We start from the raw sequence: 14,234 nt of genomic DNA on the forward strand, positions 1-14,234 counted from the left end.
ATCTATCTGACAGTGTGAAACAAACTTGACTTTTGAAATAATCTTGACCCACAAAAAATGTGAGTGATTTTCAGAGAAGACCCTTTACGCATCCTTGGAGAACAGAGAACCTTCCTCAATCCCAGGTTTTACTTAAGTAAATTTTAATCATTTAAGTGCTCATAAAGTTTGCTCTGATAGATTATGATCTCAACTAAAGCAAAGGGTATTAAATGGGTCGTTGGCTTAATTTAATGTTTACAACCTTACACACATAATGTTTTTCATTATTCCCTTTTTTTTATGAAATGTCCAAGCCTCTGGCTTTATTATGCAGTTTAAATTAATTTCTGTAATTATCTCAGTGCCGGGAAATGGCAACATTTAAAATTCACACACACACACACATATACACAGAGACGCAGTCACATTATGTAGACCAGTGAGCTGGTCCCATTTCCCCCCTTCGGCTAGCCTTACGGCCATGACATTGCATGAGCTTAAATATTTCATATCAAAATCTCTGGCTGGTAAAAATGACAGCTGCGTGTGGGAAAATAATTAAGCAGCAATTATAATGACCAGCCACGGCTCCAGTTATTCCATACGTTCTCTCCTTCACCATTGGCCACATTCCACCCACAAGGACACACACACGCACATACCATTCGCACTTTCACATTGAGTCCAGTGCAATGGCAATTGTGGCAAAATGTGTTGTTGCATGCCGCTGCCAGCACAGACACGCTGGCGGCAATAATACACTCCACTCCTTCTTCTGCATTATGTATACGACGCGTAAGCCACTTTAATTGCATACGAAAAGCTGGAAAGGAAGGAAGGTTCAACAAGGAAAGCGAATTGCCATCTAACTTATTTGTGTTCAACAAATTGCGCACTTGATTTGATTTATCATAAATTTGCTGAGGCAATTTGAAGAGAAATTTGCAATTCAAGAAATTATAAGAAAGTCATAGAAAGTATTTGAATATTGCTTGTCAACCATGAAAGACTAACTTAGTTGTTGGGCAAGGAAGACTTAAAATTTGTTTGAGATATTACCTTTTTTTTTTCAGAATTGATTCTTCTGAAAGATTCCTTGTTTTTAAACGTAAATAAGAGATTTAGTCCAGGGTAGACATTATAATTTTCTTTAATCAAAGTTTCATTTAGGCAATTTCGTTTGACTGAATCTGACGATTGGTTTTGTTAATAAATACATTATACACATAAATATCAATTACAATAAATAACTAGTACAAAAAACCTCTTCATGTTCAATGATCTGATTCCTGAAAAATGGATGACAAAATGCTCAACGTACACAAGGGCGAGAGGTTCTAAACAAATAGTCTAGACAGTCCATAGAGTCTAGATTTAGTCTCTAATCAGCTGCAGTATCAATTAGAGCAGGCACTTCGGATATATCGACGGTAGCGGTGGTTTCGGGTATTGCTGTCGGCGTGGGGGTGACGCAGCCATCGTCATCAGACCCATCAGATTCAAAGGAATCGTTTGGCACTTTTTCAGTGGTAGATGTTGTTGTTGTCGTTTGCTGTTGAGCATCCTTGGAGATGGTGATATTTATGCCATCTTCAGTTGCCTGCTGTAAGTCAGCATTTAACTGCTTTTGCAATTGCTGCTCCTCCACAATTTCGTCGTGTTGATTTGGTTCAGTCTCTTGTTCAGTGGGCTCGGCATTGGCAACGGCGGCATTTGCTTTGGCTTTAGCCTTCGATTTTTTATCCTTTTTTTTTTGGTTTTTCTTATTATTTGTGCTATTTGCCTGCTTGTTTTGTTGATGAGATGGTTGTTGCTCCTCACTTGCCACCGATTTGCCCTCACTGGTTGTTAGTAATTTCATTTGGTTCTGCAAATTGGCCAAAGTTTGCTTCAATTCGGCACAATTACGTGACATTAGTTCCATTTTGGCCTTATCTGTTGTATTGACAGGTGTCACCTTAATTGGCTCCGGTTCTGGTGGCAATTGCGGCATTGCCGGAATCTCAATATTATTGTCTCTTAGGCAATTGTGTAGCGACGTTCTTTCCAGCTGAAGAGCTCGCAATAGCTTTTGTAATTGGACAACTTGCTTATGGAGGCGATCCGCCTGTTGATCCCGCAACTGTTTCTCGGTGGCCAATTCAATAACCATGGCATTGGATTTTTCATACTTTTGACGCCAACCCAGGGCCTCTTTTTCGATTTTCTTCGAATTCTTGGACATCTTTTCCAGTTCGACTTTGTAGCTGCCAAAGACTTCATTCGATTTCTGCAACGATTGCTGGAAGTCATCATATTTTGCCGTATAGATATTCAGTTGTTCCTTCAGCTGTTGCTCTCGTTCCGTTAGAGCCTTGATGGCACGTTGGGCTTGTAATAGTTTCTCCAGACCAATTTGATTTTCTCTAAATATTTTATGTTAAATAAATATTTTGCTTCTTCAGCTAGCATCTACTTACTTGGTGAGAATTTCCTTCTCCATAGCTGCCTCCACTTGGGCCTTATTAAGTTTGGCCTGATGCAGCTGAGATTCCAGATGCACTTGCTCATTTAGCTTTTCCAGGTGCTGTTCGCGCGTCTGATATTGTTCGGCCAATAGTTTTAACCTAAAAAATAAAGAATCCAAACATATGGGTTTAGTTCTCTTATGCGCACGTTTGTGTGTGTGTGTGAGGCAGCGTGCAGTGTCTATATTTAGGCATCATCTATTGATGGGTGCTGCCCCTGCCGCAGCCTCAGTCCCATTGTGTTTTGGTATAATTCTACTTACTTTTTGGTCATTTCGATGTTGTAATCACGCAATTTGATGTTCTCATCGTTGTTCTTGGCCAGAGATTTTTGTACTTCGTTAAGGGAGCTCTGAAATTTCAACTGGCTCTCCTTGCGACGTTCTTCCTCCACCTTGATTTGCAGCATGCCCTCATTCTTCACCGATTTGATGATGCGCTGCTGCTCCCGGCACACTTCTTGCAGTTTATCACGCATCAGGACACTCTTATTGAGTTCCCTTTGCTGATTCTCCATTTGCCGCTGCATGGCACGGATCTCGGTGGTTAGTCGGTTCACTGTTTTCTCACTCTCCACCGAACGTTGCAGCAGCTGTTTGACTTTCTCCTCATCATTGGGGCAGTCATCCAGCGATTTGAGCACCTGTCCAAGAAGGCGGGGTAAAGGATAATTCATTATACATTTGTATATATGGCTGCTGACTAAACTCACTTGCTCCTCCATTTTCTGGTCGCGCTGCTTCTCCTCACGTGCCACACGCTTATTTTTGCTTAACTTCTCCATAACGAAACAAAGTAAATGTGAATGCTAATTATAAACTGCTAGAATCTCGATTCGAATTTTGACTATATTTGCCGTAGCAGCCTGCTGTATTTCCTACATATAAACAAAAACCCAGTTGGAAATGGGATGCAAAACAAATAAAAAACGTTATTAACACTGGCAGTTGCCATAGAGAAATTCGCTCTAAAGTAGGGAGATGGCTATATGACCAAGACAATTTCTTAATAAATAATATACTTATTATTAGTAAAGCAATTTTAAATAATTGTCTTGATTTGCCGGAGGATTTTGATTATATATTTAAATCACAATTAAAAAAAAAAAAGCTGACAACCCTAAATAACAAGCAATCGATAGTTACAATGGCAAAAGTATCGATGACAGCTCATTTTGAGTAAAAATACTCTTAATCAGTGTTGGAAAATTGTTAAATACTGGGACGAAGCTTACAAACAAATGGCGGGTGTAAGTTTTTAATAATAATCAGTGTTGTTAAATCCCGCCACTAATATTACAGTTATTTAATTTGTACAAAAAGCATGTGATTAAAGTTTCCTTTATTTGAAGTTATAAGTAAATTTAAAATGAGCGCATTAGAAGAAGATTACATGAACTATCTAAAAGATTCGGGTGTCTTGCCACGCCTTTTGGATATACTCAAGCAATTGGTAAATATATGAAATCATAAAGACAGTAGCTCTCAATTCCCCCTGTCACATTTCTTTAATCTCCAGTCAGACAATGATCCCATGCCGGTAGATCCGCTAACTTTCTTGCTAAATAAACTGGGTTGTCCGCTCAAAACGCAGGTGAGAATGCCTTTAACTATCTTTGAAAAACATATGTATGGCTATAACTCTTTGTACTATGTATCCCGCTGCAGCCGCAAATGAAAACGCTGGAGCGTAAGGTGTCACGGGCTCTCGATGAGTTGCGCTACCTGCGTCGCTTGCTGATCGACTTGGGTGGTGGTGACCAAGTCTACGACAGCGACACCGATGAGGAGGAATTTGTTGGAGCTGTTGAAAGTGCGGAATCTTATGATGGGTATATTAATGTATCGCCAACTTTTAGGCGTGCTGAAACCATTGTCTTCAATCGTGGCATTGACACGGACAAGCCCTGCTGCAGTAGCTCCTTGATGGGGAATCAGCACTAGTTGCATGCAATATGATTTAAAACATATTGAAAACAGCCAGTTCTAATTCTAGTAGTAATTCTTTTATTTTTCACTTTGTTAATGAATGCATATTGAACAGTTCAGAGTCGACGTTGCGTTTCGCGTTGCATTAGTAGAAAATAATAATAAAGGTAAACATTTTGAAGTATTCAATGTTAAACCTATGGGAAATCAATTAGCATATGAATATGTAAGCCTTCATGCTTCATTTTGATGCCAATGCTCGTTCGCTTGTTGCCTGTTTGCATTGCCAGGAACAGAAATTCAATTAACTGCAACATCAGTTTCAGGAAACGAAAACAGCGTCTACTTTGCCCCAAGGATGGGAGTGTTGTGTTCACTGACACGCTTAGTAGGCTTTTCAAAATCTATGATCTAATATTTAAGCCCAGCAAATATCTTTGAGATACTAAAATTGATTTTCAATAGCTTTGCAAAAAGGCAAAATAAAAAGCTGGCTTTAATCTATTTTCATGTTTATAAAGTATGTATCCATGTTTATCATCATCATACATATGTATGTATGAATGTATAACATGGCTTACAACAATGAAGGGAAAATATTTGTCATTGTGCGATAAATCCATCTAATCCATCTGGTGTGACTCTATAGGAAGGGTGGTTTCAGGGAGGGTATTTGGACAAATAAAATGCACTCGGAGCTTACCATAAATATTTTAAACACAAAAAGGAAAAAACAACTGAAAAGGATAACATTTATGTATACATAGTAAATTCAAGTGTATTGCACATTTGCTAAACAAAAAAACAAAAAAGAAATGCTAAGGGGAACTGGAGCTGCAGCAGATGCTTTTAATTGCCAAAGTGGGTTTTCGGTTGCAGTTCCCTTTTTTCCTCCCTTTTGACGGTTTTAGTTGACGTTGAATAATCGCTGCGGAAATTGTCGTTTAACGGCAAATTGTGGCCACACCAATAAAACAAAAAAAAAGAAGTGGATAAAACGAAAATTGCTGAACGAGACCAATAATTGATAGAAAAAAAAAAAATAGTTTGGTTTAGCGTAAAAAGTTTTAATAACAAGGGATCCTGTATTTTCCGGTAAACGGTAGTATCTTGTTTCTTCTGTTGCTGGAAAGTGAAAACCTATGCCAATTATACTCTAAGACCAACTAGCTTATAGAATTCCAAGCCAAACAGTAAGTAAGTCCTTTGAAAAATTAGTAAAACAACTTGAGTTGTGATGTTCCGAATGTTTTTCTTTAATAAAAAAGGACTATACGTCCATTAATATTAATAAATTCAATTGTGTACTGGACGAATATTACTCAACTCCATTCCTAAAACTTTGGTGGTGGCCTGGGCTTTGGTGGGGGTCGAGCTCGGGGTTCAGCAGAGCCATGTGACTCGCCAAGAACCATGAGACCAACAATAATAGCAACTAATCCGTACAAGAACTTCATCTTTAGTTAACTGTTCAATGCGATACAAAGAGTATTTATAGGAAAACTTAGTGACTGTTCGTACACAAGCCACTGGAACTAATTGCCAATGTAATTGCTTTTAGTACTATCATTTCCTATTTACTCTAGGCTAGAACGAAATGGAATGCTTTCATATAATATACTTCTACAATATTTCTCATATACTACAAATTCAAGGCACATGCATAGCGCTAACCTATTAAGATAGATCCACGTGTTAGTTCTAAAGAAAGGTTGAACTAACTGCAATAGAAATGGCCTAATTTCATTAGTCACACTAATGGAAATTCATAAATTATATTTACCATACAGGTAAATAAGTTGATTTTGTTTCCTATATACATATCAAATGTCACAGATTACATTATATATACACATTATACATATGTACTACTGCATTCCTTAATTATGAAATTGTCTGAATTCTAAGACTTTTTTATTTGTCCTTCGTAACTTCAGAAACCAAAGGACACCTCGAATGTTCTCATTGAAATCTCTAGCTGACGAATTAAATTTTGTTTAAAATTGTATTTTAAAGGAAATAATGTTATATTCTATTTATGTAAATATATAAATACAATGGAATTCATAGCTCCACGCCCGCGTAGAAAATATTCTTATGTTAAAAACATTCTAATTGCAATTTCCTTAGTAATTAGTTCCAGTGGCTGGTGCACGAACAGCCTTAAAGTTTTCCTATAAATACTCTTGGTATCGCATTGAACAGTTAAGTAAAGATGAAGTTCTTGTACGGATTTGTTGCAATCATTGTTGGTCTCATGGTTCTTGGCGAGTCACATGGCTCTGCTGAACCCCGAGCTCGACCCCCACCAAAGCCCAGGCCACCACCAAAGTTTTAGGAATGGAGATGAGTAATATTCGTCCAGTACACAATTGAATTTTTAATATTAATGGACGTATAGTCCTTTTTTATTAAAGAAAACATTCGGAACATCAAAATTTTATTCTGTTTTAATAAAAACAAACACATTCGGAACATTAAAACTAAACTTGTTTTTACATTTGGGGGGTCAGAAGGAAAGGGAGCTTAAAAAACGGAAAGTCAATTCACTGAAAAGCCCGCTCTTGAGACTATTATAGGATTACACTCATCTGAAACTGGGGGAAATTTCCTAAGATGATGTAATAAAATTGAACAGACTTAGGCGGCCACTTATCGTATCGTTAAGTTATAGTCATTAAGATGTATATTATATTAAATTATATTAACAAATCTATAATAATTCTTAAGACCATCGCGATATTGATAAAAGTGACTGTATCCGACATATACAACCCCCGCAGTATATAGAAGCTGACATGCAGAACTGATCCAGACAGACAGAAAGCCGGACATGGCTAAATGAACTCGTCTCGTCGTGCTGATCAAGAATATAAATACTTTATGTGGTCGGAGATGCTTCCTTCTATTTGTTGCACACTTCTGATGAAAATTAAAATGCCCCTTCTGCAATATTTTACATTTTTTATAATAAGTTTAGTTATGTTTATTGCTATATCTTGAGAATATAACTTTGTGCTGATTAGACAACAATTAATGGTAGTCAATTGCAGACAGAGTCAATCAACCTCGTGGTGGGGATCGTGGTGGGGATCGTCTTGGTGATGGTGTTCGTGGTCGCATCCATGGTGGAGTCCACTTTTTTAATGTTGATGTAGGCGGGGGTTGACCAAATGCCTCACCCACAATCGTGAGAGCAACAATGATAACGATTAAGCCGTAAAAGAACTGCATCTTTATTAACTAATCAAAGTAATACGCTGGCATTTATAGAAAGTTATAGAGATAATGACTAAAGCGATTGTAATAACATTGGTCACACTTCCTAGTATAAAAAATGGTGATTTCTCACATATTTAGAACGGCGAGAATTGGCCGTTGATTACGATGAAATCTATAGTTCAACCACTTATGTGACCTTTTCTTTTCCACAATCTAAGCGAATTTAATAATACCATCTTAAGTAAATATTATTTACATTAAAATTATGTTTAGGTGAAAAACCCTACTGACATTGGAAGCCATCCTACCACATAACACCAATTCAAAATATATATAGATACTGTTAATAATTTAGCATATTGATCCAACTCAAAGGGCATATGTATCAATAACCAAATAGTTAATTAAATATTACTACTTTATATGTATAACAGTCTATTATAAGTTTAATTTTAAGTTTCTCATTAATTTCAACTGGGTATAAAAGCACTAAAGAAACTCAAAAGGGAATTCAGAGAATCAAGATAATCAAATTTATTCAGTTTTTGGTGGAAAATCTGCCCAGACCCAAGTGCTTTTTTGAATGGCTACGAAGCTATCTAAAAGACACGTCCAAAGTCGGAGAAGCTCTAACTACGTGTGCAACGGAGGGCTAATAGACTCTAAATACAAGTTTTTAAAAAGATTTTTTTTTATTGATACGAAGAATAAAAAAGCATTTAAATTCATAAGTTTAAGTACATAAGTTTGTACTTATGTAACTGTTGCCTAACCACGCCTTGGTGGGAACACCGGACGTGTTCTATTTTCCCGACGTCCGGCAATCACCTGAAGCTGGACCAGAAGCATGAGACCAACGATGATAACGACTGAACCGGAGAGGAACTTCATTGTTTTTATTAACCAAACAAATCAATAGCTTCAGTATTTATAAGCAAACTCAATGCCCGATATGCAGCTGGAACTAATTACTAAAGAAATGCAATATAGCTATGTAAAATTGGTTTTTTATGTTATTTTACATTGATGATTCAAAACGATAAATTCACATCTTTACTGGATATGTGTATGTATGTAAATTATAGGTATATATGTAACTGTTGTATATTAAAGCTAAGACCTTAATAATGGTGGACGTGTTCTGGGGTTTCGCTGTCCGGCAATCATCGGAGGCTGGGCCAGAAGCATGATACCTATAATGATAACGACTAAAGCAGAGAGGAACTTCATTTTTTACTAAATTAAAGCAATTCTTCCGTATTTATAGGGCAACTCAATGCCTGATATGTAGCTGGAACTAATTATTAAAGAAACTCATTTGTAAAGCATTGTAATTGTATATTTCCTATATGATGGCGACATAATGACGTGTTTACAAGCGATTTGTACGCTTGTGAATGTTATATGTCATTAGCATTACATAGCACGTCATTTCCTATATATTTTTAATTACTTTTGACATATTTGCCTGAACTTTGCTCTTTTTGGGTTCGCGCTGGCTCAAGACTAATGCCAGTTAAATTCTTTTTAAGCTGAAGTTATACAAATCTACATTATATTATATTACATTATATTTTTATTTGACAAGATTTTATATACTATTATTAAATCAGAAAAACTCAGGGAATATCCCAACCGAATTGGCGTACAAATAAAAGTCTCAAAGCGGCAGTCGTCTGTACCAGATAAGAACTTCATCTGGAACTAATAATAAAATAGAAGCGATACAAGACCACTTACTAAAATGACTAATTATGTGTTGACCTAGTCGTACTAGTAATAAATAGAAATAATACAGATTTCATCGCATTAATTTGAATTATATACAGAAGACAAAGGAATATTTGATTCCTCTCGGAGTACTAGGTGATCATCTGATTTGGCACTCTGATATGGCAATAAGAAAGGTTTTCATCTCGTCGCTATATTATGCCATATATTCTTCTCTACTTCCGTTTTGAGAATTTCTTATTAAGTTAAGTATTAATAGAAATAAATACAAAAATATGTAGAAATATATATTTTTCTTTATTCTCTGCGAATATAAATGGACAATCGATGCAGTTATCCTTGACGCCAACTCCTGGTTGTGGTAAGATCCACTTGCTGGGATTGGCCCACAAACATGAGACCTAGAAGCACGGAGACAAGGCCAGTTAGAAAATGCATCTTAACATAAATGTTCGAAGCGATGCAAAAGTATTTATAGGCGAAAACCGTTAGTTCCAAGGGTTGAACGAATTGCAAAAACCTTTTTTTAATTAGGGTAGACCGGGGCTAATGGGTGGCTGAAATCGGACCATCTAAAATTTAAAAATAATTACTTTAATTGGTGCTAGAAGGTCAAAATTCAAAACTTATTATTTTTGTATGTCTTGTATGTGAAATTCTTTCTTTAAAAAAACGTTTAATGGACTTTATAAGTTCTTTAGATTCATAGAACGAACAAATTCGACAAAGCATCATAACGTTATAATTTCTTTTTTAATAGTCGAGTTTTTGCCAAAATCATAGATATAAAAAAATAGTTCGATCTATCTCGGACAAATATTATGAGAAAGACACAAAAGAAAAGGTTGTATGTAGCATTACAAAATTAAAGGAAAAATATTTTTATTTATAACTATGGGGCCAGAAAAGAAAAGTTATTTCATATCTTTAAGAATATGCATTCATTTATCCTTAGTCAGCCTCTTATTTTTTATATTCTCTTTATTTATTTAATTTTTTATCCGCCTTGTGGTGCAGGGGGTCTTGTGGGAAACCGCGGAGGAGGTTTGGGATGATATCGCCCATCGGACTGGCCTACAAATAAAAGTCCCACAATAACCACGACTACAACGGAAAAGAACTGCATCTCGAACTAACTTATAGAAGTATTAAATTTGTATTTATAGGAAAAATGGGGAAAACGGGGATTAGTCTCACTTATGCAATTAAATAAATTTAGTTGCGGATGTATGTATATAACAGGACATTATTTCCTCAATATGTAAATATGGCGAATTATGGTAAAAAATCGCTCATTTCGCCGAAGAAAAAGTAAATTGTTGTGTTATTTGTTTATAAAAGTATTTTTTTTGGTATACTACAAATATAGATTTATAGCTGGTGGAATAGATGTACAGGTCAACCTGCAAGTCTATTGCGGGTTGGATACCACTCTAATAGGGTCTTTAGTGGAACATCCCGTTGACCAAGTGTAATGCCCACAATCTGAAGACCAACTATGGCCACGATTATGCCTGATAAGAACTGCATCTCGAACTAATTTGCTGAAGTATTACAATGATATTTATACGAAGAAGGAACAGTATTCATTAGAAGGGTTGAACTAAATGCGAAATTATTTTTCATTAGTTTCACTTATGCAATTAATTAAATAACACAACATAATTTTCCATACAAAAAGTGGTTATAAGGTTGTCTAATCAGCGTTTGCTCCAAGAGCTTGCCCTTCTCCCATTTGATCGTGTAACAAAATTATATTACAGTATAATAATAATAAAATGATTTATTCTAGTGTAATTTATGACCCTTTAGGTCAAATTTGCAATCATAAAAGATACATATATGTTACAGGATGCCCTGATACAGACGAGAAAAGTCCCATATTGAATAGTTAAAAACTTTTGCTTTTTTTAAGACGGGGTTGGGCGCTGGTACTTTGGTTTTTAAACCAATACTTGGATGGGGGTCCAACATCTCGCTGTCCAAGCGAATGTCCCACAATCTGAAGACCAACTATGCCCACGATTATGGCTGATAAGAACTGCATCTTAAAATAACTTATTGAAGAAATATGTATAATTTTATATATCAAACAAAGGTTTGTCCAATAAGTTGAACTAATTAAACAATTATTACATTAGTCATGTTTATTTCATTATTATTTCCTACATACATGCGTTCCAACTTAAACAAACTTTATATATGCAATATATTTGTCGATCAAAATGAAACAAGGCAACAAAAATGGGGAATAAAAATGAATGGAAATGGATGCAAAAGCTTTACTCCAATTCCATGTCGAATAAATTTTAATTTACTGCTCTTTTGTGACCGCAGGTTGCGCCAACATGTGAGAGCCAAACGAAACTTTTATTTTTTTTCTATTTTCCTGTGCTACAATTGTATGTTCTTTTAAAAAGTATTATAGAATTTTTCAATTGTTTTGTGTGGTATTCGAAAAAACTGTTTCCTCATATAGATTTTTCTATAAACATATTTTAAAGCGATGTTTTACAATGCCATTATGCTATACAAGCAATCATTGCATCTTTCAAAGAGTATTTCATATTCGGTCTGTTTGTCTACAATTCTTTTTCATTTTTTTCTCTTTCGGTTAACTTGTTTGGTCTGAATGATATATCCGGTTTGTCGGCAATCCTGTACGAGAATTTTAAAGCCCAGTTTGGCCATTAGTTTTAATGACCGCAGAAAGGCAGAAAGCAAATAAACCGTAAAGGGTGTAGGAAACAAAAACAAAAACACAAGCAGAGCGAAAAAAATGCAAATAAAAATACCGTCAGCTAATTGAAGTTTGGCTAGCTTCAGAGTTTCGTTTATGGTGGGAATTGGGCAAAAGAAATGTACAAAACTATAGAAAAAGCACTGCCTAATGAGGCAGAGTTTCGGCCAGCCATGGAAACGTGACCGGCTTAAATATTGTCAAAAATTTATTTGCTCAAAACAACGAACGCAACAACAACAATTAAAAAGCAATTAAATATGCAAATTCGCAGCGTTAATGAGGCGGAAAGAAAATAGCGGAAAATCGCATAATTTGCTTTATTCCTTTAAGAATGGCGCGACGGGTTGAACAGGGTAATCATTGTTCGTTGTTTTTTTTTGCCAAATTTGTAGACACAATGCTCTTGCACAATTTGACCCAAATACATCAATGTCTCTAAAATGTTTTACCAAATGGCTGACACACACACGCTCGAAGATGAAGACATTCTATCATCGCCATTCATTTTTCATCCGAATGAAGGGTTAAACAATTTTTATGTGTCAACAAGAATAATTTCTGTCACTAACAAAAACGACTAGGAAACTCAAACTTGACAAAAACTTGGCAAAAATAACAGAGGCAACGACAAGAAACAGATCCGACAGAGGGACACAAACAAAAGGCATGCAGCGTATTAATAATGAAAGTGTTAGAAAGTAGGAGAAGGAAATGCTTCTTTGGTTTGAAAAGGAAACAAGACAAAAAGGGGGCAACAAAAGGGTCACAAACACGTTCACAATATCTACGAGAAGGTATAAGAAAACAACAGTTTGGAAATTAATACCAGATACTGCAATTTTTTAACATTCCTTTCCTCAAATGCGACTTTAAAACAACCGTTTTGGTATCAAAGTCATAACCTATTACATTTCTACATGATACAGAGAAATAAACTTTATTAAGATGCACTTACGTACAGATACAATATATAAGAATGCATTTAGAACAGCTTAAGTTTCCATCTATATATTTTTTGCTGACATGGTTTTCTAAGTAAAACAACAACTGGCTACCCATATAAGGAACAAATTGAACTTTTACAATAACACATTTTAAAAAACTTAACCAAAGGAACAGTAAATTAGGAAACCATAGCTGCTGATGAATGACTTAATCATGCAGAAAAATGAAAAACAAAATGCTCCACACAAATCAACCAGCAGAAGGCAGGAGTAAATAGCCCCACAAAAGCGTCGTCTGTCACAGAGGTTTAACTGCCAGACTGTGCCAGAGCTCAAAATTAATGGAGCAAATCGCAAAACAAAACAAAAAAGAACAGCAACCAAAAAAAATATACAGATCAAAAAAAAAAAGGAAAAACAGAGAAGAGGCCGCTTTAATAATGACAAGATTTGTGTGGGCTGCATACCAAATTAGTTGTTGACATAGTTTCACTCCTTAAAGTTGCCTAGGCCATGGTCAGAGCTCATTAATTTCTTAATGTGCTGGTACTTTCCCACTCTCTCCTTCAGCTCCTTTCGATGTGTCATGCCTTTTGTTGCTGCTGCTGCTGCTGTTGTAATTAAAGTCAAGCGAAAATTGCAAAAATATAAACTTCCTTCCAGTAGCAAGCCAAACAAACGTTATTTCGAACTTAACTACTCTACTAAAATCAAAGATACCCTCTATGCATTTCATCAAGCTGGATCGATTAAAATCGTTTAAGAAAATAAGGAAAAAAATTAGTTGAAAAGCTAAAAGCAAGAAGAGGTAAGTTTAAAATATAATTTCATAGAGTAATCGTTTTTAATACAGACATATTGACATGCAAGCAATTACCCATATAAAAGGCCAAGAAAAAGACATTCATGACCCAATGACATTGAACTTATATATACCTCATTCATGCAGGGTATGAAACAAACACAAAAAAAGCTATGTACACATTTTTAAAACTTCATTTTCAGCTTTGTGTACACTTTGTGGGTGCACTTTAAATTTATGTGCTTCGACTCCTGCTCTGCAATATTTTTTTTAATAGTTTCGGTTGAGTTTTCCGTTTTTATGGTTGGGCTTTAATTAAGCAAAGAGCTAAACTGAGCAGCGGAAATTACCTAGCGCGGAGACAAACGGCAACCC

The 14,234-nt window shown here is 35.7% G+C and overlaps 2 protein-coding genes across 2 annotated transcripts; one reads left to right on the forward strand and one right to left on the reverse strand.

Annotated features, from left to right (window-relative positions):
- Positions 1-1,114: 1,114 nt before the first annotated feature.
- Positions 1,115-3,381, reverse strand: LOC137584322 (alpha-taxilin). Its single transcript, XM_068299658.1, has 4 exons — positions 3,202-3,381; positions 2,753-3,132; positions 2,442-2,588; positions 1,115-2,387 (listed from the first exon to the last, which is right to left on the reverse strand). The coding sequence occupies exons 1-4, from the start codon at positions 3,271-3,273 to the stop codon at positions 1,364-1,366; spliced, it is 1,623 nt and encodes a 540-aa protein (XP_068155759.1). The 5' UTR covers positions 3,274-3,381; the 3' UTR covers positions 1,115-1,363.
- Positions 3,382-3,779: 398 nt separating this feature from the next.
- Positions 3,780-4,601, forward strand: LOC137584724 (uncharacterized). The gene is made up of 3 exons (XM_068300263.1): positions 3,780-3,941; positions 4,008-4,082; positions 4,157-4,601. The coding sequence occupies exons 1-3, from the start codon at positions 3,858-3,860 to the stop codon at positions 4,430-4,432; spliced, it is 435 nt and encodes a 144-aa protein (XP_068156364.1). The 5' UTR covers positions 3,780-3,857; the 3' UTR covers positions 4,433-4,601.
- The last annotated feature ends 9,633 nt before the right edge of the window (positions 4,602-14,234 follow it).

The sequence above is a fragment of the Drosophila tropicalis genome, unplaced genomic scaffold (assembly GCF_018151085.1).
Source record: "Drosophila tropicalis isolate 14030-0801.00 unplaced genomic scaffold, ASM1815108v1 contig_878, whole genome shotgun sequence".
NCBI lineage: Eukaryota > Metazoa > Arthropoda > Insecta > Diptera > Drosophilidae > Drosophila > Drosophila tropicalis.